This window comes from Acanthochromis polyacanthus, chromosome 17 (assembly GCF_021347895.1).
Source record: "Acanthochromis polyacanthus isolate Apoly-LR-REF ecotype Palm Island chromosome 17, KAUST_Apoly_ChrSc, whole genome shotgun sequence".
NCBI classification, from domain to species: domain Eukaryota; kingdom Metazoa; phylum Chordata; class Actinopteri; family Pomacentridae; genus Acanthochromis; species Acanthochromis polyacanthus.
In genome coordinates, this window is record NC_067129.1 from 34,729,939 (window position 1) to 34,751,784 (window position 21,846).

Below are 21,846 nucleotides of genomic sequence, written 5' to 3' on the forward strand. Positions count from 1 at the left end.
AGCAAAGCCTTGAGGTTGTAAGCTTTTTATCTTTATTGTGATGAGTAATTTCTACGTATACACTTTCAAAGACAAAAGCCTCCAGCTTTACAGCTGCAAGCAGAGAAGTATTTGCAAATCTTACAGTAAAGGTGAAAACAGTGATGCAGTATCCAATGGCTGCAACAAACATAATCTAATAATCTGCCGATTTGGGGATTTTTCATGGTTTTGTCCCATAATGATCAGAGTACCATGGGGAAAAAAGCTGTTATTTTTTATTTATATTACATAAACTCAAAATAGTGAATGCATAAAGACATTCAGTCTATTCTTATGCATGGCAAAAAGCATAACATTCTGACATTTGACAAGCTTGTAACAGCAAATAACATTTTAGCTTAAAATAATGGTAATTATACCATTTTTAAGTTATCAAAAATAGCTGCTGAATAAAGTTCTGGCCATGAAATTATAGATTAATTGACTATCAATATACCAAACACTTAATGACAGTTTTACCTTACTCTGCACGACAACATTTCACTGGATACAGACAGAAGTTCTTTGCTTTAGTAAATATTTATCTACAGTTGCTGAAAGTTAAATAAAATAATGTCAAGTTAAGTTGCCAATTTAAGAAACTGCCAATTACATACACATATAAATAAGATGTCAAAAGTAAAAATTCATTTGACAAAGACAGCAGCAGATATCTCCAAATCCTAACAAAAATTTAAGCAGTATTCAGCAGTGAAATGCCATTAAATAACAATCAAAAATAATGTACTTATAGAGCAGTTCACAAGTCCAGGTGCAGTGAAACATAACTGCATTTTTTTATAGAAACTTCATACACGATATACTTAGAAGACTTAGTCATTTCAGTTATGCTACACCTAAATTTCTAAGGCAGCTCTTTATCTTATTAGCCACACATATCTTTTAGTTTATCCTATAAAATATTAGGATATGTTGTGTTGTTCTGCTAATATTCAATAAATGGTCACTTCACAGTATGATATTATAGGGTCCAATTTGCATCATGTCCAAAAATTCTCCAGATAACAATGAAGAGATTTGACTTGTATTTGTTTGCCACAAGTGTTACAGCTGCTGCAGTTAAAGCTGAACAGAGAAGGCGATGGATTCATAACACGCCAACACACGAGTTTACCACCAAGAAGCTAAGAGTCCAAAAAATCTCCAACGCAAAGCATTTTTCTAAATAAATTTCCACTGAGAGGCAGGTCTGATAAAACCAATCTAATGAAAGCAAAACACTCATCCAGCAGCTTTGATTCACTGCTTTGAAAACATATTAGAACATCTGAGAGTTATTACTTTGTTCCCATTTGACCAGAAGAACCAGAGGGTGGAGAACAGAGAAAATCTATTTTGAAACTATATTTAGATCTCAAAACACAAAAAATAAAACATTTATAAGAACCTCATTCAGTCAAATCAAAACGTCACCTTACACAGAGCACACACAAGATCTGTTTCTGTATTGGCACAGGAAGCACATGGGCTGAAATGTGAGCTCTGCTGAAAACCACTGCACCCACCGCTTACCTCTCTAATGATTTGTTCATATTCTGAGCCTGAGCAGAAACAAAATGCCTCTCCAGGTCTGGAGAGGCAAGATGACCTGAACAAACCCGAATGAAAGAGGACAGTGGCAGCTCAGGAGCATGTAACCGAGGAGTGCCGAGGTAACTCAAACCATCTCAATTAATTAGCAGTCGGTGCGGCAGTAGAGTTCAGCTCATCACAAGTAAGATACTGAAGGAACAGAGATGTCCAAAACTGATTGATCAATGGATATGTGAATGGACTGGTAAGAGCTAAAACTCTAGACTGCATCACACTTGAGCAGAAACTTTAGAGCTATTCTTCTTTATAACCTCAGACGTGCACGTACCACAAGATTTGAAAGTAGTCTGCATCATGTATTATGAGATATTTTTTTTAGATTGTTATGGCAGAGGGACCAATCAGGGAGCAGAGCGCCACCACATGAGATCTCATGGCAGAAAGGTGAATGAGGTGGATGAGAAAACAGTTGGAGACATGTGGCCGATGCAGTTTGTCTATTTTTCAGTGAGAACTTTATCAGTTTTAGTATCTGTTGCATATAACAGCCTAAAGGGTTACAATATTTAGCATTGCTTGGCGACAGCAACTAGTGCTCTGGGCGTTAATGTGATAATCCAGCCACAGAGAAAACAGGGGGGCATGGACGTTTGAGAACCACTGATGTAATGGAATAGCGAGTGGCTTTTCTTGGTGGCATAACGATAGTTAAAGTGTCACACATTTCCTGGGACTTCAGCAGCCCAATTAATCAAATAGCTATGAATCAATTACATCCCATGCCCGGATCTTATATATATGTGGATATCTCATCTAACTCATCCAGTTAGATGAGATATCTACATGTAGATACCTCATCTAGACTGGACCTTTGGTGCTTCTTGATGTTGTAATTAAATAAATATCAAAACCAATCAAAAGGAAATACTATATCACATGGGAGACTTTATCTTACAATATTTTTCTGTTCTAAATCTGCAGAATTTGATGCTTCACAGGAATCCTTTCCCTAAGTCACCATGAATGACTGAAACTGAGATTTGACTACCAGCTCTATGCTTCTGTCTATTCACACTGCTGTATGTAGTCACGAAGCCACGGCTCCTACAGCTGCTGCTTCCTCACTGTCACATTTATAAATTACGCTGGGAGAACAGCTTCTAGCTGAGGCTGTAGCTACCCATTAAACTCACTTAGGACAAAGTTAGATCGTTGAAGCTCAGTTAACAGCAACATTTCAAGTTATAGCAGCTAAAAACAGTCAAGCTGAGCTGCCTGCTGACATAGAGCACTCCATGCAGACTGAGCATCTCTGGCACCGTAATTTATTGTGGGATGAATTAAGGTCCTGTTTTCCATTTTTAGGATATAGTTTGCAGTGGCAGGTTGTCATTTAAATAAATACAAACTGGACTCAATATCTGCAGAGGCTCAGAAAGGAGAATGCGTACACAGATATGTTGTAGATTTAAACACTCACCCCATGTGAGCTGTTCAAGAGCTGGTTGAAGGTGTTGTGGACCGCCTGGTAGGTTTCTAGCTCAGTCTGACACAGAGAGACGAGGTAATCTTTGATCTGCTCATAGATTCTGCCATCTAAGACCTGCAGAAACACAGAAAAGTGGATTTTCATGATAAAGTAAATGTCTCTCTCCCACCATTTACTCGCAGATTCTGATGTACCTTGATGCAGTCCACGAGGTCTGTGTTGTAGTAGCGCTGCTGGTGAGCGTTAGCGGCTGCTAGCGTGAGAAGGTAGTCGTTTCTGGAGTGGGTGGCTTTGGAGTTGCACTCGCTCCTCTTAGCTTTCAGCTGGAATGCAAAAGTAAATACAGCTGACTGACAGTTGGAGCATGAAAGGCCCTTAAAATAGAGGAGATGCAAAAATGTCATACCTTTACGCTGGCCCTCTGTAGACTGGATCTGGACTGGAAGAGGCTCAGCCTGGATCTGCACAAAAACCACAAAATTAAAAGTCTGAAACCACAGATGGGGATTTCATTTGGACACTGGTTAGGGCACAGTCAGCAGAGATCTGAGCATTCATCTATAGCAACATAAACTAAATGTCCTGCATTCCAGTGGATTTTTATGCACCAAATTGATCTTTTTCTACATCAGTTAACATGGAAATGTCTTATTTATGTAAAGGAAAGCAAATTCAGGCACACCGAGTAAACATGACAGCCGATTTTTTTTTCTTTTAGTTATTTAATTGTATAATTATGGAGGACACAAATGTATGTGTTCTGAATATTGATGTATCCCACCTGAAAATCATACCTCTGTCTGACAGCATTGTATTTTATTACTGCAAAAGTGCCCATTAAAGTATTTAAAAGGAATATTTACTATAGTTGCAGTTTTTTACTTAATGTGAGCAGACTTTGTGCAAATTCTTGAACACGAGACCTCTTAGGTTTTAAAATGACAGAAAACATAAAGCATCAGACTCTTTGTGACTTAATGCAAACTTAAATATAGAACTGAATTGAGACATTGTCGAGTTAACACGTGTTGTAATGCTACAACCTGTGATTATTATATGCAACCAAGCAACTGTTTACCCAACGCAAACAGTTCGGGCTAAAAAAAGACACCACAGTATCCAGGACAAATGTCAGTAAAAAAAAATTTGAATTTCGTAAAAGTCATGTCAGTGACTTCAGCTGTTTTTTTTATGCAACACCACAATGCATACAGGTAACTGAGTCACTAATCTGCTTTATCCAAGGGCGGCAGTGTAGGACAAAGACTTTACAAAAGGCAGATTGACAGATTATTACATGGAGCTTAACAGACGTCTCAATAAGCCTTTTTCATTAATGAATGTTGGGCTCTAAGTACAGTTTGGACACAAGCGAAAGAAAAGAATCAGGAGCTCAGGACTGGTTGACAGAACGACTTCTGTTTTGGCGCATAATGTTGTTAAATTAAGAAATTAAAACCAGAGAGCCACGCTTTCCGAAACTTAAACCAATGACACAGGAGAAAACTGATTACTAACCTGTATTCCATTTACAATTAGGTTACTATAGCGGATGTAAACATGTTCTCCAATTACAATCATAAGTTGCTTTCTTAGTTGCATGTAAACGCAATGATCAACATTAGTGGAGAAGACAGTGTGTTCAACTTGTGGGAAAACATTTGCTTGTATGTCAACATTTGCGAGCATTTCTGCAGAGATATTAAATAATTAAGCTTCCTCTCATGCTAGAGACATTTAGAAGGACATGACAAACAGAGCTGAAAGTCAGAGGATTTATCTGTGGGTCTGTGTGTGTACACAGCAGCCCAGAAAAACACAGTATTTGTAGTATTAGAATGAGTGCCAGCAGCACCCGGCTTTTAATCCCATCCGACAGCAAAACTTTGCCGAGTTATGCCTCGGTCCTACAATAAACTTTCCTGATGGGCAGAAAAATGTCTGCAATGTGGTGAGTCAAAGTGCCAGCTGTTCATGTCTTGCCAGGACAAAGTGTTGAGGGATTGCGCCCTCAACTCAGCCAACAAGTCTGAGTGTTGGCTGTTTGTTGGGCTGCTACTAACAATTGTTTTCATTATGCATTCATTACTTTCTTCACTTAAAGTCTTTTTGCTTGTAACTTCACATGAATGTTTGGCCTCTACTTTGCAGAAAAATGTTCAAAGTTTGACACTAGAAATCTGCCCTGAGGTTCATGGACAGCAGGAGGAAGGTTTCTGTGTAGTCACCTTAGATTGGAATTTACATCCAAGCATGACTTGTGACATTAATTTTGGAAACCAGTCACAGCCCAAAATGAAGCTTAAAAAGTGATGTTGTAACCTATATTTGCACAGAGAATGTGGTTTTTTTTCCAGAAAAATAGGAAAAATCATTTTTTTTGCATTTTTATATAGCGAGGATATCTGTGGGCAAGAAGTATCAGTAGATGTTATTTTTTTTTAAAAAGCAACAAAAAAACTTATTGAAAACCATCTCGGGTACAAAATATAATTCAAAGCAGAGAATTTTTAAGCATGTTTGGAAGGGATCATTAACAGATTACTGAAATTTTATAAAAAGCCAGATATCAAAATATTAATTTGCTGTCTGAAAATCAAGTTTTGGATTGATTATCAACTATTAATCACTGGCATTGCACTGCAAAACTTGATAGTTAATTCAGTTATGAAAATGATGTCACTGTCCTAATGAGCAGTTTTTCTTTTTTCTTTTTTGACAACACGCAGAGTTTCCAATGTGGATTTGTAATAGTAACGATTACTGCCAATGAAACAACTGTCAAATGTTTTAGAAAAAAATGCAATTTAGTTTTTTTTTTCCCCTCTTTCTTTTTCATTTCTGTGACCCCAAATCCGAGGTGCACACTGAATTTTGTGCAGTATTTCTACAAACAGTAAAATGTAGAAAATATTTAAAACACACTCTTAACCAAGGTGCGGTTCTTCTTGATGAGTTTATCACTGTGTTATTACGAGATCGGAGAGTAATAAGGGACATACTTGGCGTCCAGCTCTGCCTTGTCTCGGACGGCCTGCGCCATCGTCTCGGCCTCCTGGTACTTCTTCCTGCTCTTGGTCAGCTCTTTCACAGAGTCCTGCAGCTCAGCTTGGACCACTGTCAGCTGCTCAATGCACTGAGGAAGGCAAGGGGGAAAATAACAGAGAACTTTACATTTATGCAAATACTCAGGGAATGCTGCACCTGAAAACATGCAAATGCCTCTGAGCCATATCTCAGGATCATGTGTGGTGAGTGATGACATAATGGCCGGTGTGACGTACAGGAACCGTGCTGGCGTCACCCAAAAGATGAGGGCGAACAAGAGCAGCATTGTAGACTGCAGGCAGTGGGACGTGGCCAGCAGAAACCAGAGAACAACACTGGGTACATTTCAGTCACTTCAGACCTTATGATCAGGAAACAGGCTCCAGACACCGCTCCAAATTATTGAGCTGATAGTAACTGTAATGATAAGAGGACTTCTTCCCTCAAATGGCAGATTGTTTATTGCTGTTAATCAGAATTACACATGCTGTTTTTATCAACATCCTATTAGTGACACTGACCTGAGGACAAAGAACATGTGGATATATCTGCTACTAATAATTATTATCACAATGGCTTTTACTAAAGAGTAACGCCACGTTCCAGTTGCACGACATAAGGAAACTGGTTCTCCGTTATCTGACATGTCTTTCATAACAATAATAGAACCGCTAAGTCTGGACAACACAAGGACAACCTTTCACTGCCTCCTGCAATCACTCGTTTTACCTAAACATTCTGCCCTTTGTAAAATGGTTTATTGCATCTCGTAACTCTGATTTTGAAAGGTAATGTAGAAAATTAAGTTTATTTTTGACCACTGTATTTATTTCACATTCTTAGAACAGTCATTCATGTAGTACATACACACTTCAACAGGACCATAAAAAAGAAAATTGTATTTTATTTTAAGTGCAACATTATCAAAATAAAGCCCTCTTTAGCTTTTCCTTTTTACTATTTTCAATTTCAGGGATGTGGGTGAAGCCAAAGTAACATTTTTTGCTAATAAAGGTTAGAAGATCACATATTTCAAATGTCAATAAATCAGAAATGCATCCTGACAACAGCAGTGTGTTAACTAGTATTTGACCATAGCATTGCTTGTACTTGCTAAGTTCTGACAACAGAAACAGAAAAACACGTAAAGGAGAACTATATCATGAATTCATCAGTTCCACCCTCTGTTTGGCCTTATGCGTTAAAATCGTAAAAGTCACTTTGTTCCTGTTGGTGTGTATGAAACAGGAAGGCAGCTGAATACTGTGTGATCTGTGTTTTACTTCAGCTTTCATGATCACAGGTGACATATACCAATACTGGCTACTTCCATTAAGCGCGATCTGAAGCAGTAAAAAAAAAAAGACCAGACATGTGATGTGTGGGAGGAAGATGCATTTACACCTTTGCTACATCTGGCTATAAATGGACCTCTCAGTGAGATGTTAATCTGCACTTGGCAACAACAAAAATGTCAGCATCGTGTCTCAAAACCTACTAAACATAAGATATAGACCAACTTCCCTTTTCCCCTTTAAAAAAAACACATTAGCAAACCCTGGGTTTCATCAGTGAAGATGTGCATATAGCTGTAAGGACAGAGGTGGCTGAAACCTGAGCACAGTTGTCAGATTGATCTGCATTACCTTTCTCAGCTGCTGCTCCTTCTGCAGTCGTGCCGTCTTAGCCGGATCAGAGACCTGGACTTTGTAGTTATCACAAGCGCTGATTCTGGACTGGGTGGTCTGGACTGTGCCCTCCAAATAGGCCCTCCACACACAATACATGTTCCTAAACCAAACAGAAACACAAACACACACAGGATCTTAACAGTGAGACATTCTCTCGCTCTAATAAATGCTAAGTGATTAGCCAGGGAGTTAGAGCTGCACAATTAAACAAAACCAGATCATGATCTCCACTCAGACCTCTATGTGAATGCAATTCTGTGCTTTGATTAGCAGGGAGATCCACTGTATGAAAACAAGCGCTCCTACTTTCTCTCTAAGCTACATTAGCAATAACTACTTTGTGCTACTGAATGCTAAAGAAGAGTCTGGACATCAGTGTAAAAAAGGCTGCAACATTTCATTACTGATTTATCTCATTATTTTAAAAATAATTAAATATTTACTTTGTTTGTAAGCGACAGAGAAAAATGATAAATATGTGTCATATAATTACCCAATATTCAGTGAAATACTTCACGATACTCCTCATGTGTGACATTTTGACAAGCTGGATCTAGCAAACTTTTGGGCATTTTTACTTTCCTACTAGCAATGAATCATGCAATTTTGCCACCTTTCTTCTGTCAATTTTTGCTCAATTGAATATGCAAACCCACTTCACACTACGATTTTTCAGCTGTGCAGAGCTGAGCTTTCTTTTATCAGCTATTGTACACACTTTCCATGTAAATAACCCAAAGCAACTTGATCAACGTTTCCACGGAAAGACAGTCTCTGGGTGCCTTTATCCCTGTTTATAATTGATATTACATCTCCTTCCCCTTCTCTATGACCCTCGTCCATCCATTTTCTTCCACTTATCCAGAGTCAGGTCTTGGTGGCAGCAGGTCATTCTCCTTCTTCCAAGGAACATTTTCCTGCTTCTGAGACACTTGAGATACACACGTGGACAAAATTGTTGGTACCCCTCAGTTAAAGAAGGAAAAACCCACAATTCTCACTGAAATCACTTGAAACTCACAAAAGTAACAATAAATAAAAATTTATTGAAAATTAAATAATCAAAATCAGCCATCACTTTTGAATTGTTGATTAACATAATTATTTAAAAAAACAAACTAATGAAACAGGCCTGGACAAAAATGATGGTACCTCTATAAAAGATTGAAAACTATTTGACCAGAGTGACATGATTAACTCAGGTGTGTCATTTAATTGACATCACAGGTGTTTCCAAACTCATAATCAGTCAGTCTGCCTATTTAAAGGGAGACAAGTAGTCACCCTGCTGTTTGGTGAAAAGGTGTGTACCACACTGAACATGGACAACAGAAAGCGAAGGAGAGAATTGTCCCAGGACATCCGAAAAAAAATTATAGACAAACATCTTAAAGGTAAAGGCTATAAGACCATCTCTAAACAGCTTGAAGTTCCTGTGACAACAGTGGCTCATATTATTCAGAAGTTCAAGACCCACGGGACAGTAGCCAACCTCCCTGGACGTGGCCGCAAGAGGAAAATTGATGACAAATTGAAGAGACGGATCGTTGGAATTGTATCCAAAGAGCCCAGAGCAACCTCCAAAATAATTAAAGGTGAACTCCAAGGCCAAGGTACATCAGTGTCAGATCGCACCATTCGTCGTTGTTTGAGCCAAAGTGGACTTCATGGGAGACGACCAAGGAGGACACCACTGCTGAAAAAAACTCATAAAAAAGCCAGACTGGAATTTGCAAAAATGCATGTTGACAAGCCACAAAGCTTCTGGGAGAATGTCCTTTGGACAGATGAGACCAAACTGGAGCTTTTTGGTAAGGCACATCAACTCTATGTTCATAGACTCAAAAACCAAGCATACGAAGAAAAGAACACTGTCCCTACGGTGAAACATGGAGGAGGCTCAGTAATGTTTTGGGGCTGCTTTGCTGCATCTGGCACAGGGTGTCTTGAAAGCGTGCAAGGTACGATGAAATCTGAAGACTATCAAGGCATTCTGGAGAGAAATGTGCTGCCTAGTGTCAGAAAGCTTGGTCTCAGTCGCAGGTCATGGGTCTTCCAACAGGACAACGATCCAAAACACACAGCCAAAAACACCCAAGAATGGCTGAGAGAAAAGCGTTGGACTATTCTAAAGTGGCCTTCTATGAGCCCAGATCTGAATCCCATTGAACATATGTGGAAGGAGCTGAAACATGCCATTTGGAGAAGACACCCATCAAACCTGAGACAAGTGGAGCTGTTTGCTCATGAGGAGTGGGCCAAAATACCTGTTGACAGCTGCAGAACGCTCATTGACAAATACAGAAATCGTTTAATTGCAGTGATTGCCTCAAAAGGTTGTGCAACAAAATATTGTTATGGGTACCATCATTTTTGTCCAGCCCTATTTCATTATTTTGTTTTTTTAAATAATTATGTTAATCAACAATTCAAAAGTGATGGCTGATTTTGATTATTTAATTTTCAATAAATTTTTATTTATTGTTACTTTTGTGAGTTTCAAGTGATTTCAGTGAGAATTGTGGGTTTTTCCTTCTTTAACTGAGGGGTACCAACAATTTTGTCCACGTGTGTATGTAGTCTCTTTATTAAGTTCTGGGTTTACGCCGGAGTCTTCTCTCAGTTGCCTGGAGAACCTCCAGGAGGCATCAGATGTCCAAATCCTCAGCTGGCTCCTTTTGACACAAAGGAGCAGCAATATTTCTTTGAGCTATCTTCAAATCTGAGCTGAGCCACCCTTCAGAGGAAACTTATTTCGGCTGCTTGCACCTCGTTCTTTCTGTCACTACCCGAAGCTCATGACCACAGTGAGGGGTTTAGACATAGATTGATGTGTAAATCAAGAGCTTCCAGGTCAGCTCCCTCTTCATCATGACAGTCGGGCACAACAACTGCATTCTGCTGATGCTGTACTGGTCCATCTGTCCATCTCAAGCTCCTATTTCCCATTACTCAAGAACAAGAGCCCTGGATATTTAAACTTCTTTGTTTCACCTGTTCAGAACGACTAAATAGTCCTAATCTTATTCTGTCTTATCTTGAACTTCATATACAGTTGATGCCACGTTTGCTTCCGAGAACAAAACCAGATGGTTTGTAACACAGAATCATCAGAGAAGTCATGCTGGGAAACCATTTGGTTCACACTGACTCATCTGTCTAATGCCATATATCAAAGGCTAACTCACCTAAAACATCCTATAGCTGCAAGTGTTTCCTCATAAGAAGCCTGGAAAGTGGACTCTTGGATGATCTTACAAATTTTGCAATAATCCAGCAAACACGCAAGGTAGGAACTTGGAACCTTAAAGTTGATCCATACAGCCACAATCTGACAATCCTCGGCTACACAGTGTTTCTTTCTTTGTCTTTTTTGTGTTGTTGAACCAGACAAGCTAAACAAAGCAGCTTGTGGTCACGTTGTTAAGGTGCCTGCATCATATTTTCTAGTGCACATGTGCCGAACATGTCCACATGTGTAGCCCCAACTGTAGTAAACATTTATGTCCACCGTTTTAAGGCAGGCTCTGAACTAACAGTTTTGGGAAAGTTGGTTTACTTGAAAACTGGATGAAACACTGTCAAAGCAGCTTCTGGAAAGAACATTTTCGTTTTGGAGCATTGGTAGAAGTGTGTGCAGAATCAAACCTTTAGAAAACTGATTTTTTTAACAGCCAACTTGCTCATGCAGTTACTTAAAAGCTCCTCCACAGGTAGCTAATATTATTTATATTATCTGAGCGAAGAGAACATGAAACAGTATATTACCAACAAAAAGGAAGCAGGAGAAAATTGTGATCTCGACTCCAAGTGTTTTGATCAGTAATGTGCTGGCTGATTCAGAAATATAACAAAAATATTCCTAGAAATATTCCCAACAAACTTCTCTTTGACTGCAGAACAGACTTTACCTGTGATCTGCTTGCTCTTCCGTCATGCTTTCTGGCCATTCCCTCTTCAGATACTGATTTGCCAATTTCTGCAGGGCCTGGAAGAGAAGAAGTGAGAGACAGAAGTGTGGATGACCTTTCACCTTTGACATCGGGGCACATTTCCTGTGTATCGTCTTCACATGGGATATGCTCAGAAGACGGTGACCCTCTCTGCCCTTGTCTTATAAACCACCAGCATGAAGAGGCTCAGGAGACACACTTTATTATGTCCTTCAGGCGCAGACAGAGTCAAGTCAAGTAAAAATAAACGTCTCTACGACAGCTTTGATAAACACCCACCATTTGCTGCAGCAGTGTGAGATAGATTCCACAGATTTAAAATCCACACTCATTAAAAAGTCGTTTCTGGTTACACTGTAGAAAGACTTCACTGTGATTCAACACTGCATGGACTCGTTCACCTGTTAACCACAGCCTAGTTTAGATGTTGGCTCACTTGCTGGTTTTTATGCTGACGTAGGCTCATTTTTAGCTGAAAAATGTAATTTATTTAGCCCACATTCAGCCCTGGAGATATATCAGATTCCTCCACCTCAGCCAACAGTGAGGTTAACCTTTGAAAAGCTAAACTAGCAGGACAGAATGAACAGCAGGAGAAAAATGTGTATGTTAGGTATGTCAGAGAGTTGTACGTACTAAACTGACATTAGGAAAGCCGGAATATTTTTAGCACTGAGCAGATAATCCGAGCAGGACTGTCTAACAATTTTGCAGGCTCATAAATGTTACCACTAAGTGCTTAATTGACCTGTTTTCTTTTGTACTGAATATAAAACTATTTTGTTTGTGCTCAAAGTTTTAGGCCAAGATTATCACATTCAAAACACTCTGGAACAAAGGAATCATAACCATAATTATTTGGTTAAAACCTCAATAAGTCGAACAGTAAAACTACTTACATGGGACAGATGTGGGCAAATGGATGCTGTCGAGATGGCTTATGGGAGTTGTAGGTCTTTGGAGCCTGAGTTGTGCTAGGAGCTGGATGTCATAACTTCTGTGTCTCTGTTATATTTATTCCAAACAGTTTATGAAATCCATCTTTTAAATTCACCTAAAAAATGCTACCTTAAGTGTGTGCATTTAAATGACAGGAAATTGATACCAGCAGCCAAAATTCAAAAGTAATATTTGCACAATAAGAGACAACAGTGAACATAATTTACAAGAAAATCCTTATTTAGTGACAATTCTATAATGTCTAAGAGAGCTTGCTTCATGAGGTCAGTTTTTTTCTGTGCAGCATGAGAGTAACATCACTGTAAAGATTTCAGATGCATATGGTAATAAATAATCAGTAAAAATGCTCCTTCACAGTGTTACATAGTTTCTTGGCTGAAGTATAGGAGATTATGGTTAAGTGTTGTCTATGACTCACTGCATCTAGTGCAGTAATTTCAATCAACTCAAAGTCATACTTAACAGGGTGCATGTTTCAAATTGCAATATGACACCAAAGCAGCAGGTAAGGACATGTGTGATTAGGGACTAGGGTATGTGAACCCAGTTTCTTATTTAATGCTTTAATCCAGCTGCTCCCAGTCATCTGTTTCTTCCACACAGACATGGCCACTGTATAATTGTGGCAATCGCAATGCTTGCAGACTACAAGTTATATTTTAACTATTACAATAATTACAAAGCTTGTATGCACCGATATGCAGTAATGCTCTGCACGTGACTGCACAGACTGGACAAATATAGAGCAAATACTCTATTCAAAAGGCTGAAAGTTTGAAAAGCTACTGCAGGATTCAGGGAAAGAAATGAAAGATTAATGCTATCCTTCAGAGATAAGTGGAGTGTGTCATCAATCTGGTGGCCTGTTATTGTTCAGCTCTCAGGTGTTGAATAATGCTACAGAAATTGCTCCAAAATATCATCCATTTACCTGTATTTAGAACAGGGTAGTGTGCCAACTCTACGGCAGCATGAAGCTTCCACAGCTGACTGTACTGGACTGCTGCTTATTCCATGATCAGGGCTTCGGATCAAAAATCTGTCAAGTGTGACTAAACATTTTCATGGCTCGCACCAGTGCACCTGACATCTAGCTGTGTGTCTCTGGGCAGTCGGCCAGGTAGATATAATCACTTGATATCAACTGAGGTGAATCTTGCATGAGCACACCTTATTTGACTCGCTTCAAACTCATTTTTTGTCACACACCTGTATGAGTTGCTGTGCTGCAGGAATTCTGGAGACTTGAGGCTTCTCTGTGCACAAAAGCCTAGCTAACATCTAACAAGAGGCATTTAGGGAATATTGGTAACTTGTAGATTTCATAAACAACCTCGTTTACGCTCCCTGTCTGAACTACATGCACACTGGTCACACCAAGCCAACCAGAAGTAAACTGTCAGCCGTTAAGAAACACTTAGATATGCTTAGACTTGGGTTTATTGCAAAGACTGTGGCCAAAACCCGGTTGGGAACAATACTTCCCCTCCTGGAGTATCAACTGAATCTAAATTTAAGAACCAAACAATGCCGAAATTGATGGTAAAGAATGCTGAACTGAAAAATGACAATAAAATTTAATACTGCATTGAATGCATCCAAACAAGATCTACCTTTAGCTAACTTTAAGTAATAGAACAGGCTAAACATGGTTTAGCTGCACTTTCATTCCTGTTAATCAAATTAAGTCATTTTGCAGAGTAAGCTAATGACTATCTTCTCGACTGATTCGAGTCATTAGTTATATAAAAGAAACTGGTCTAAACTGAAAGTACTTTTATCAAACTGTCTCTTTCATGCTTTAATTCTCACCTCCTTTTGTTATTTACTTTTTAGCGGTTTTAGTCGATCAGTTCAAATTATTCTAAGAATCTGTGAACTTTATTCATGTCTGTACTGCTTTTGAATAATCTAATTAATTCCATTTTTATTACATGTTGTATTTCATATTATTCAGTTTTTTTTACATTTGAATGTAAAGCTCTTTGAGTAACCAGCAAGTATGAGGTGCTTTATAAATAAATTTGCTCTCTGACATAATGTGTTATTTAGTATCAAAAAATGCAGTGAAAAATTTTTGACTGCACTTTAATTATGTGCTGGTGCATCCAAATTATGAAGTCAGTGATGTTAATCATGTGATGCATGTGACAAATCAGCAAACATACATTTAGAAAATAGCTACTGCACAGCTCACACACTCACTGGGAATGAAAAAGTACTATTCTGTGTTGTTAAATATCTTATTTAGTGAAAATCACAAGACTTTGTGCTCATCCTCATGGACAAAAGAAGCAATTTCAGTTGTTGCTCCAGATTCAAGCTGCCTCTCCACTTAATGTTACATTTGTTTTAAAAGAGACACCGCTTTTTATTTGTTTTTTGTGGCTTGTGGCAAGTAACTGAAGTGCCCATCAAGGAAATGAGTCCATCTATCCTTCCTCTGTCCGCTGTGAAAAGACAGGCCCTGTTATGCGGTGCTGAGGCGGGTTCGGCCGGGGCTCTGAGCCCGTTGGTCTTGGTGGTCTTGGTGCCAAAGCTTCCAGGCTGCGACAGACCCGGCCATTGTGGGCTTCAGATAGAGAGAGAACCGCCAACTGAGCTGGCCTAGCAGACACGCCTGAATAGTGTGATGGGAACAAGGGAAAGGGAGGAGGAGGAGGGATGCGAGGACGGCAGAGGAAGAGCCACACAGAGGAGGACATTTTATCACACCGTGTGATGTGAATAGCAATCGGCTAATGGTTAAAGCAGCTTGCAGGTGTAAGAGACCCAGAAAAAGACACGTAAAGAGAAGCAATTTGAAAAAAAAAAAGGAAAAGAGGCGGGTGTAACCAAAGGGAACGAAGTGTTCCAGAGCCTCTCTGACCCACTTTGATTCAACCATTGGCAGCGGGTGTCTAATTGATCACATAACTAACAGGCAGCACAACACAGACAAACTAATAAGGCAACCAATGAAGACATTTCCTTCAATTCAAAGCTGCCAAACACAATTGTTCTCACTATCAGTGAACCCAAAGATTATTTTAGTCATAAATCAAGAATCATTTTGCAATAAAATGTCAGAAAACTGGAAAAAAATGTCCATCACAACATTTCAGAGCTTGTTTCGACCCATCAGCCAGGCTAAAATCCAATTATATTCAACAGATAATGATATAAAGCTTCTAAGGTCAATCAAATAATCATATGACGATGACATCAACAACGTTTGTTGTCCATCCAACAGTCCAAACATTCAATGTGGAAAGCTTATAAAACACTAAAAAAAACAGTATGCACGCACAGTTAGCCCTCTGAAGCCCAAAACTCACCAGTAGGTTTGAAAGGTGCTTTATCTTTTAAAGGAATCTCCAAAATCATACCATTTATCAGAGTCATAAACTGCAAAAATAGTACAATTTCTCATCTGCGATGTGCAGTCCCATTGAAAATGTGAAACCAAAATCCAAGCTTAAAATCACGATAGCTGCAACCAGCAGTCTCATGACAAAAATTCAGGGAATATTCATCTCAGTTGCAGGCAGTGTTGACATCGAACAGCGAAGGGACAGGTACACAAACTAAAAACGTATTTAGTAAATATCTATAGTATGTCGAGTCACAGTTTTTCTAGTACTGAGAACACCTGTGGGCACAAGTATTTTTTTTTCAGATTTAGAGCATGATACTTTTCCGATCCTGTACTAAAGAAACTTTTTGTTGTCTCTGCTTTTAGTTGTACTGTTTCCATAAAGGTGTAGGACTTTATATTGCAAAGAAAAATGAGCCAGAAGTGAAGAAAAAAAAATACCCAGAAACTGCTCGAGATTGAAAGAGTTACACACATCTTCACACTAACCTGGTCCTGTTTTCATGCTTGTTACAGTAAATCTAGCAGACTGAAACAATGTTTTCTCCCTCGTTCTTCTCAACAGTTCCTCTTTCTGTCTAGACTGTGGACACAAATTATTTTGCAATTCCAGTAAAACAGAACATATTCTGACATGAGGGGTGATTAATGGTCTCTGTACTGGTACTTCTGAGAGCAACTATAACAGAAACTGGTTGTTGAAACCTCAAGACAGGGAGCCAAATTTTCACACTTGCCAGAAATCCAACCAACTGGTGGTGATTAATCAGGTGAATAATCAGCTATCGTACCATCCTTCCAACCACTCGACAACCAATCTTAAGATTTGCCCTCTTCAGTATACATCCTGTCACCATTTTCAAAGCATTGACACTATATCCAATTTCCCTATAAACAGTCTGCCTTAATTACCATCCAGCTATCTAAGGTTCCAGTTACTATATACACTACCATTCAAAAGTTTGAGGTCACCCAGAAAATTTCATGTTTTCCATGAAAACTCACACTTCTATTCATGTGCTAACATAACTGCACAAGGGTTTCCTAATCATCAATGAGCCTTTCAGCATCATTAGCTAACACAATGTAGCATTAGAACACAGGAGTGACGGTTGCTGGAAATGTTCCTCTGTGCCTCTATGGAAATATTCCACTAAAAGTCAGCCGTTTACAGCTAGAATAGACATTTACCACATTAACAATGTCTTGACTGTATTTCTGATACATTTAATGTTATCTTCATCGAAAAAATGATTTTCTTTCAAAAACAAGGACGTTTCTAAACTTTTGAACCAAACTTTTGAATGGTATTATATTGTGTGACGAACGGCAAAAAGTTAATGTCACATTTTGCCAAGCTGACATAAACAGACATCTTGTTTTGTCCAAACTAATTATTAAAACCTCAATATATTTAATTTCAATTAGGGATGTGCGCGACTAGTCGTTTAATCGGTTAACCGCCTACTCATTTATTAAACGTTTAGTATTTTACTAGTCGGTTAAACGCTAGTGTGCCCCCCTCCCCTCCCGGCACAGCCACGGTCCTGACCGGGCGCCGCCATGCAGCTCTACGCTCGGGCGTGCGCCGCACGCTCGTCCCATCTGGGCTACCTGGTTAATCCTGCCAGTAGCATATGCTTGTCTCTTTTTTCAACCCCCGCTATCCCCCTCATCATTAGCGGTGTTTTAACCACTCCAGCTACACCCACCACGTCCCTTCCTGCCACCCCGAAGCAAAGCATCAGCTCCAGTATGTGCTGCTCGTGGATTGTCATGGCACACCGACCGGCTGTCGTTACGCACAGATGCAGCGGCACATTCTGTCTCAGTGGACGACTGAACATCTTCATCAGAGGGTGAATATTCCTCTTCAGAATATGAGTAAGCTATTACTTGACAAAGTACTTTGTCAGCGTTGAGCAGACCTCTCGGTATGGTGAGTTTTCTCACTCTAAAATGTGCCGTCTGGCACTCTGATACGCTCCGACAGCGAGTCTCGTCTCCTCGGTTTTCAAACTCTGTAAACTCCAAAACTTTGAATGAAAACACGCCCACAACTGATGCTCAGATTGAAGTTCCAGATGTCCGCCATCTCCTGGTGTACAGTACATGAGGCACACAAGGCAGTATATCTGAAGCTATGGCTTGTTATGTTCAGCAATGTTGCTTGTTGCAATATTACGACTTTGGCGCTTAAAGGGTTAAATTGCAAGTTTTCCGAACCGACTAGTCGCCAATAAAATTAGCGACTAGTCGGTTCGGAAATTAGTCGAAATTCCCATCCCAGCTTCAATCATATGAGACTAATTATAACAGCAAAGATTCAAACCTGGAAAGCTAGAACCAGGGATTTTTGATAAATGAGCTTTAAAGCACTACCTCAGATGACTAATCCTTTATTAAAAAAAATATATATTATTTGTTGATTAATTATGACTAAATATTGGAGTTTACATGTCAGAAGGTTTAAGATTTGATGAGATGAGTCTCACAAAGGTTGCAAAAGACCACCAGACAGCCTTTCATCCGACTCTGACAAAGACTTCCTCAGCATGTTGATTAAACATGTGAACAACCACAACAACGGGGCATGCATATCTAATAAAACACACACGCACGGGGTTACAGAAGTGAGCCTGCAGGCTGATCTCAACCCTCCACTGGATACTTACACGCTCCACTTTCTGTTTTTACATCCTTTCTGCATTCAGCCAGTTCTCAACGTCGAATATTATCATTAAACACAATAATAGAATCTCGTGCTCATTTGCTAATAAAGCACAGACATTTTTAAACTGACTGTTCTCCCAGGCAGCTCATAAACGAGCTGATAACTACACTGATGATTCAGCTACCAAACACATGCTGACAATTTTAAACGGACGACGTAGCCAATCAGGGTTTAGTCCAGGAGGGTGTGTATCACGAAAAAAAAAAAAGAGCTCAAACATTTAACTGATGGTAATGATTACAGACAAATTATTCTGCCAGATCACTGAAATAATAGCTTCAAAAACACTCTGAGGGGGTTTTTGCCTGTGCAAAGTTTAGTGTGATACTTCTTCTCTTTTCTTGTTCTGAGACGATGTAAATCTTTCATGCAAGGTCACATGGTAACATGGACCCGGCCAAGCAATATAAATAATGTAGGAACAGACACATCCAGGGGTCGGAAACACTCTTTAGTTTCTCTTAACTGAAAAAGAAGTGCAACCAACAAACACTTCATAAGTTACGTGTCCTGCAATCGGTTTAAGAAGTATGATTCACTCCATTTTATGTGTATTTATCCCCATGTGTTTATATAATACTCATATTTAATGTTGTGTATTAGTGGGCTGCGCGACAGAAAAAGTTTGACATTTAAACCTGGCTTATGCTCAGATCATTTTGCTTCAAATTAAAGGTTTAAACCACTATATCCCAAAATGTAGTGGCAAGTTTGAAATGCATGTTATTCTTAACATAAATCACCAAAAAGACATGCTTTATCACAGGGAGAATAGTCAGATTTTCAACTTTCCTACAGTTTGTGAACTACTCGTCTGAGATGTACCGCTTCATCAGAAGAATTACAAAAATCCAACCTTAAAATACGGATATTTCATCAGAACCACCTTGTTCTAGATGTCTCATTTAGAAATTTGCCAAAAACAAAGCCTCTGGACTAACCAGATTCTGTAAAAAAAAAAATCTGGGTTCCCTGGAACAACCAAGAAGCCACAAGTGACTCAGCTGCAACCAACAGTCACACAACAAAAATTTAAGGCCTTTTCGGCTGAATGGCAGGCTGTGTTTACACAGAGCAAAGAGGAGACAAGTATGACACAAATAAAAAATGAAGTAGTACAATATCTATAGTATTTAGTCACCAATATTTTTTTCTAGTGTTAGTAACACCTGTGGGCACTTGAGAAATGCTGTACATGTTGATTTCAGGGAATTTAAATTTTGTAAAAGAAATTAAACTTTTGTTTGCATTTTAAATTTGTTTTACGACACAAAGCCTTTCTGATGTAGCAATGACAGTGCCGATTCCATAGAAGTCCAGGACTTTCTATTGCAGCGAGGCATGAGTTTACAGTGAGAGGAAAAAATACCCAGAAACTGCTTGGGGTTGAAATAGTTTCACAGGTTTGTCCAAATTCACCACAGGACGTTCACCTCCACACTAGCCTGGTCCTGTCTTCATGCTTGTTACAGTAAATCTGGCAGACTAAAACAATGTTTTCTCCTTCATTCTTTCTCAGCAGTTCCTCTTTACATCTGCACTGTGAACTATTTATAATTAAAGGTGTCTGCATTGGTATTTTGGGAGCACCCAGGACAGAAACTGGTTCACAAAACTGTGAAAACCCCGTGAAGGGGAAACCAAAATTTCACACTTGCCAGAAGTCCAACCAATCAGTGACTAATCAGGTGATTAATCAGGTGTTGTGATGTCCCTCAACCTGCTAGACAACCAATCTGGCAGAAATTTACTGCTGAAATTGCCTTTCAAGTGTTTTAAAGTATCTGCAGAGTATTCCAGTAAATTAAGTGGATGTCTTTACCTTTCCCCCCAAAAAATGTGCATTCACTTTAAGCCCTTTGGCCAAAGCTCTGTGATGTTTACATGAGAGGTAATGAAACATTAAATAGAGGGTCTTCTGTCGCTGATTTTCTGTATACATGCTCTGAATCTGGATGGAAACTTTAGATCACTTTAGTTCCCAGCAGGGTTCATGAAACAGATTTATCCTGCTTCAGTCTGTTTGGCTCATTCAACAGGCTTTTCACAATAAACCTCCTGAGCACCAGCTGCACATGAGCAAACAGACATGTAAGGTTGCTCGCTGGATAGCTACAGACATGCCCCCTCTCTTCACAGAGCTGGTGGATATTCCTCACAGGGCTGCAAAACCTGAACAGAACCGAGGAGGGGAGTGAGGGGATTTTCAGACGTTCGACTGACGTCTCCAGGAAGCTGTGGGCAATAACAACACGGCGAAGAGGAAACGAGCCAGTGGATCGCTTGTGGATGTCGTTCCCTGCTCTGTTGTGGTGTTTTTTTCTGCGGCTGGTTACCATTCATGAGCTATCTGGCCACAGGAGAACTAAAAGCTTTCTCAGCGCCACATCCTCAATCCCACTGTCATATGTTGTCTTTGGAGGACTGCATTGTAGGAAAAAAAAGCACTTATTTTTAGCAACACAAATGACAAGGCAGCGCAGCGATGATGGTAACGAGCATCAGCGATGGTGTGAAAAAGACGACAAAGAGTTCAGAATTACTTACCTGGGCGTAGTCCCTCTCTACAGCTGCCCTCTTTTGGCTGAAGGTCCTGAAGAGACAAAAACGAATGAATGTGAATGACGGCAAAGCACAAAAACCCAACATATGTCCTGCACATACGTAAGGAAAAAAAGACAATTTGAAGGCAGTGCGTTGAGAGTCACTTGTGTTTTTTCCACTTCAAGGGAAACAAAATTATCTTTCAAAATACCACTGACCATTTTTGTTCATACTGTTGTCTTGAAAATGTAAATTTTTGGGAAATGTGCTTATTTACCATCTTGTGCTGAAAGGCAATCAGCTAGCACAAAACATGGGAATACAAGCTAGCCTGGGTTTGTCCAATATTTAAATAATAAATATACCAGCACCTTTAAACCTCATGCAAGTGGAAATATAAGAATTTTTTTTTTATTAGTGTGATTTGGAGGCACTGGTATGTTGATTTTTGGGGAAAAAAATGGACAGAGCACATCTAACTGTTTTTCATTTTCAGT

At 39.4% G+C, this 21,846-nt stretch overlaps 1 protein-coding gene across 1 annotated transcript in view; it reads right to left on the bottom strand.

Moving 5' to 3' along the window:
- The window catches only part of LOC110964119 (F-BAR and double SH3 domains protein 2-like), a 50,562-nt gene that overhangs the window by 21,119 nt on the left and 7,597 nt on the right, over nucleotides 1-21,846 (bottom strand). The window contains exons 3-9 of the mRNA XM_022212734.2: nucleotides 21,353-21,398; nucleotides 11,715-11,791; nucleotides 7,759-7,903; nucleotides 6,067-6,200; nucleotides 3,471-3,525; nucleotides 3,259-3,387; nucleotides 3,056-3,178 (exon numbers count right to left, since the gene is read on the bottom strand). Coding sequence (XP_022068426.1) covers nucleotides 3,056-3,178; nucleotides 3,259-3,387; nucleotides 3,471-3,525; nucleotides 6,067-6,200; nucleotides 7,759-7,903; nucleotides 11,715-11,791; nucleotides 21,353-21,398 — 709 coding nt within the window. The remainder of the gene's footprint in view (nucleotides 1-3,055; nucleotides 3,179-3,258; nucleotides 3,388-3,470; nucleotides 3,526-6,066; nucleotides 6,201-7,758; nucleotides 7,904-11,714; nucleotides 11,792-21,352; nucleotides 21,399-21,846) is intronic.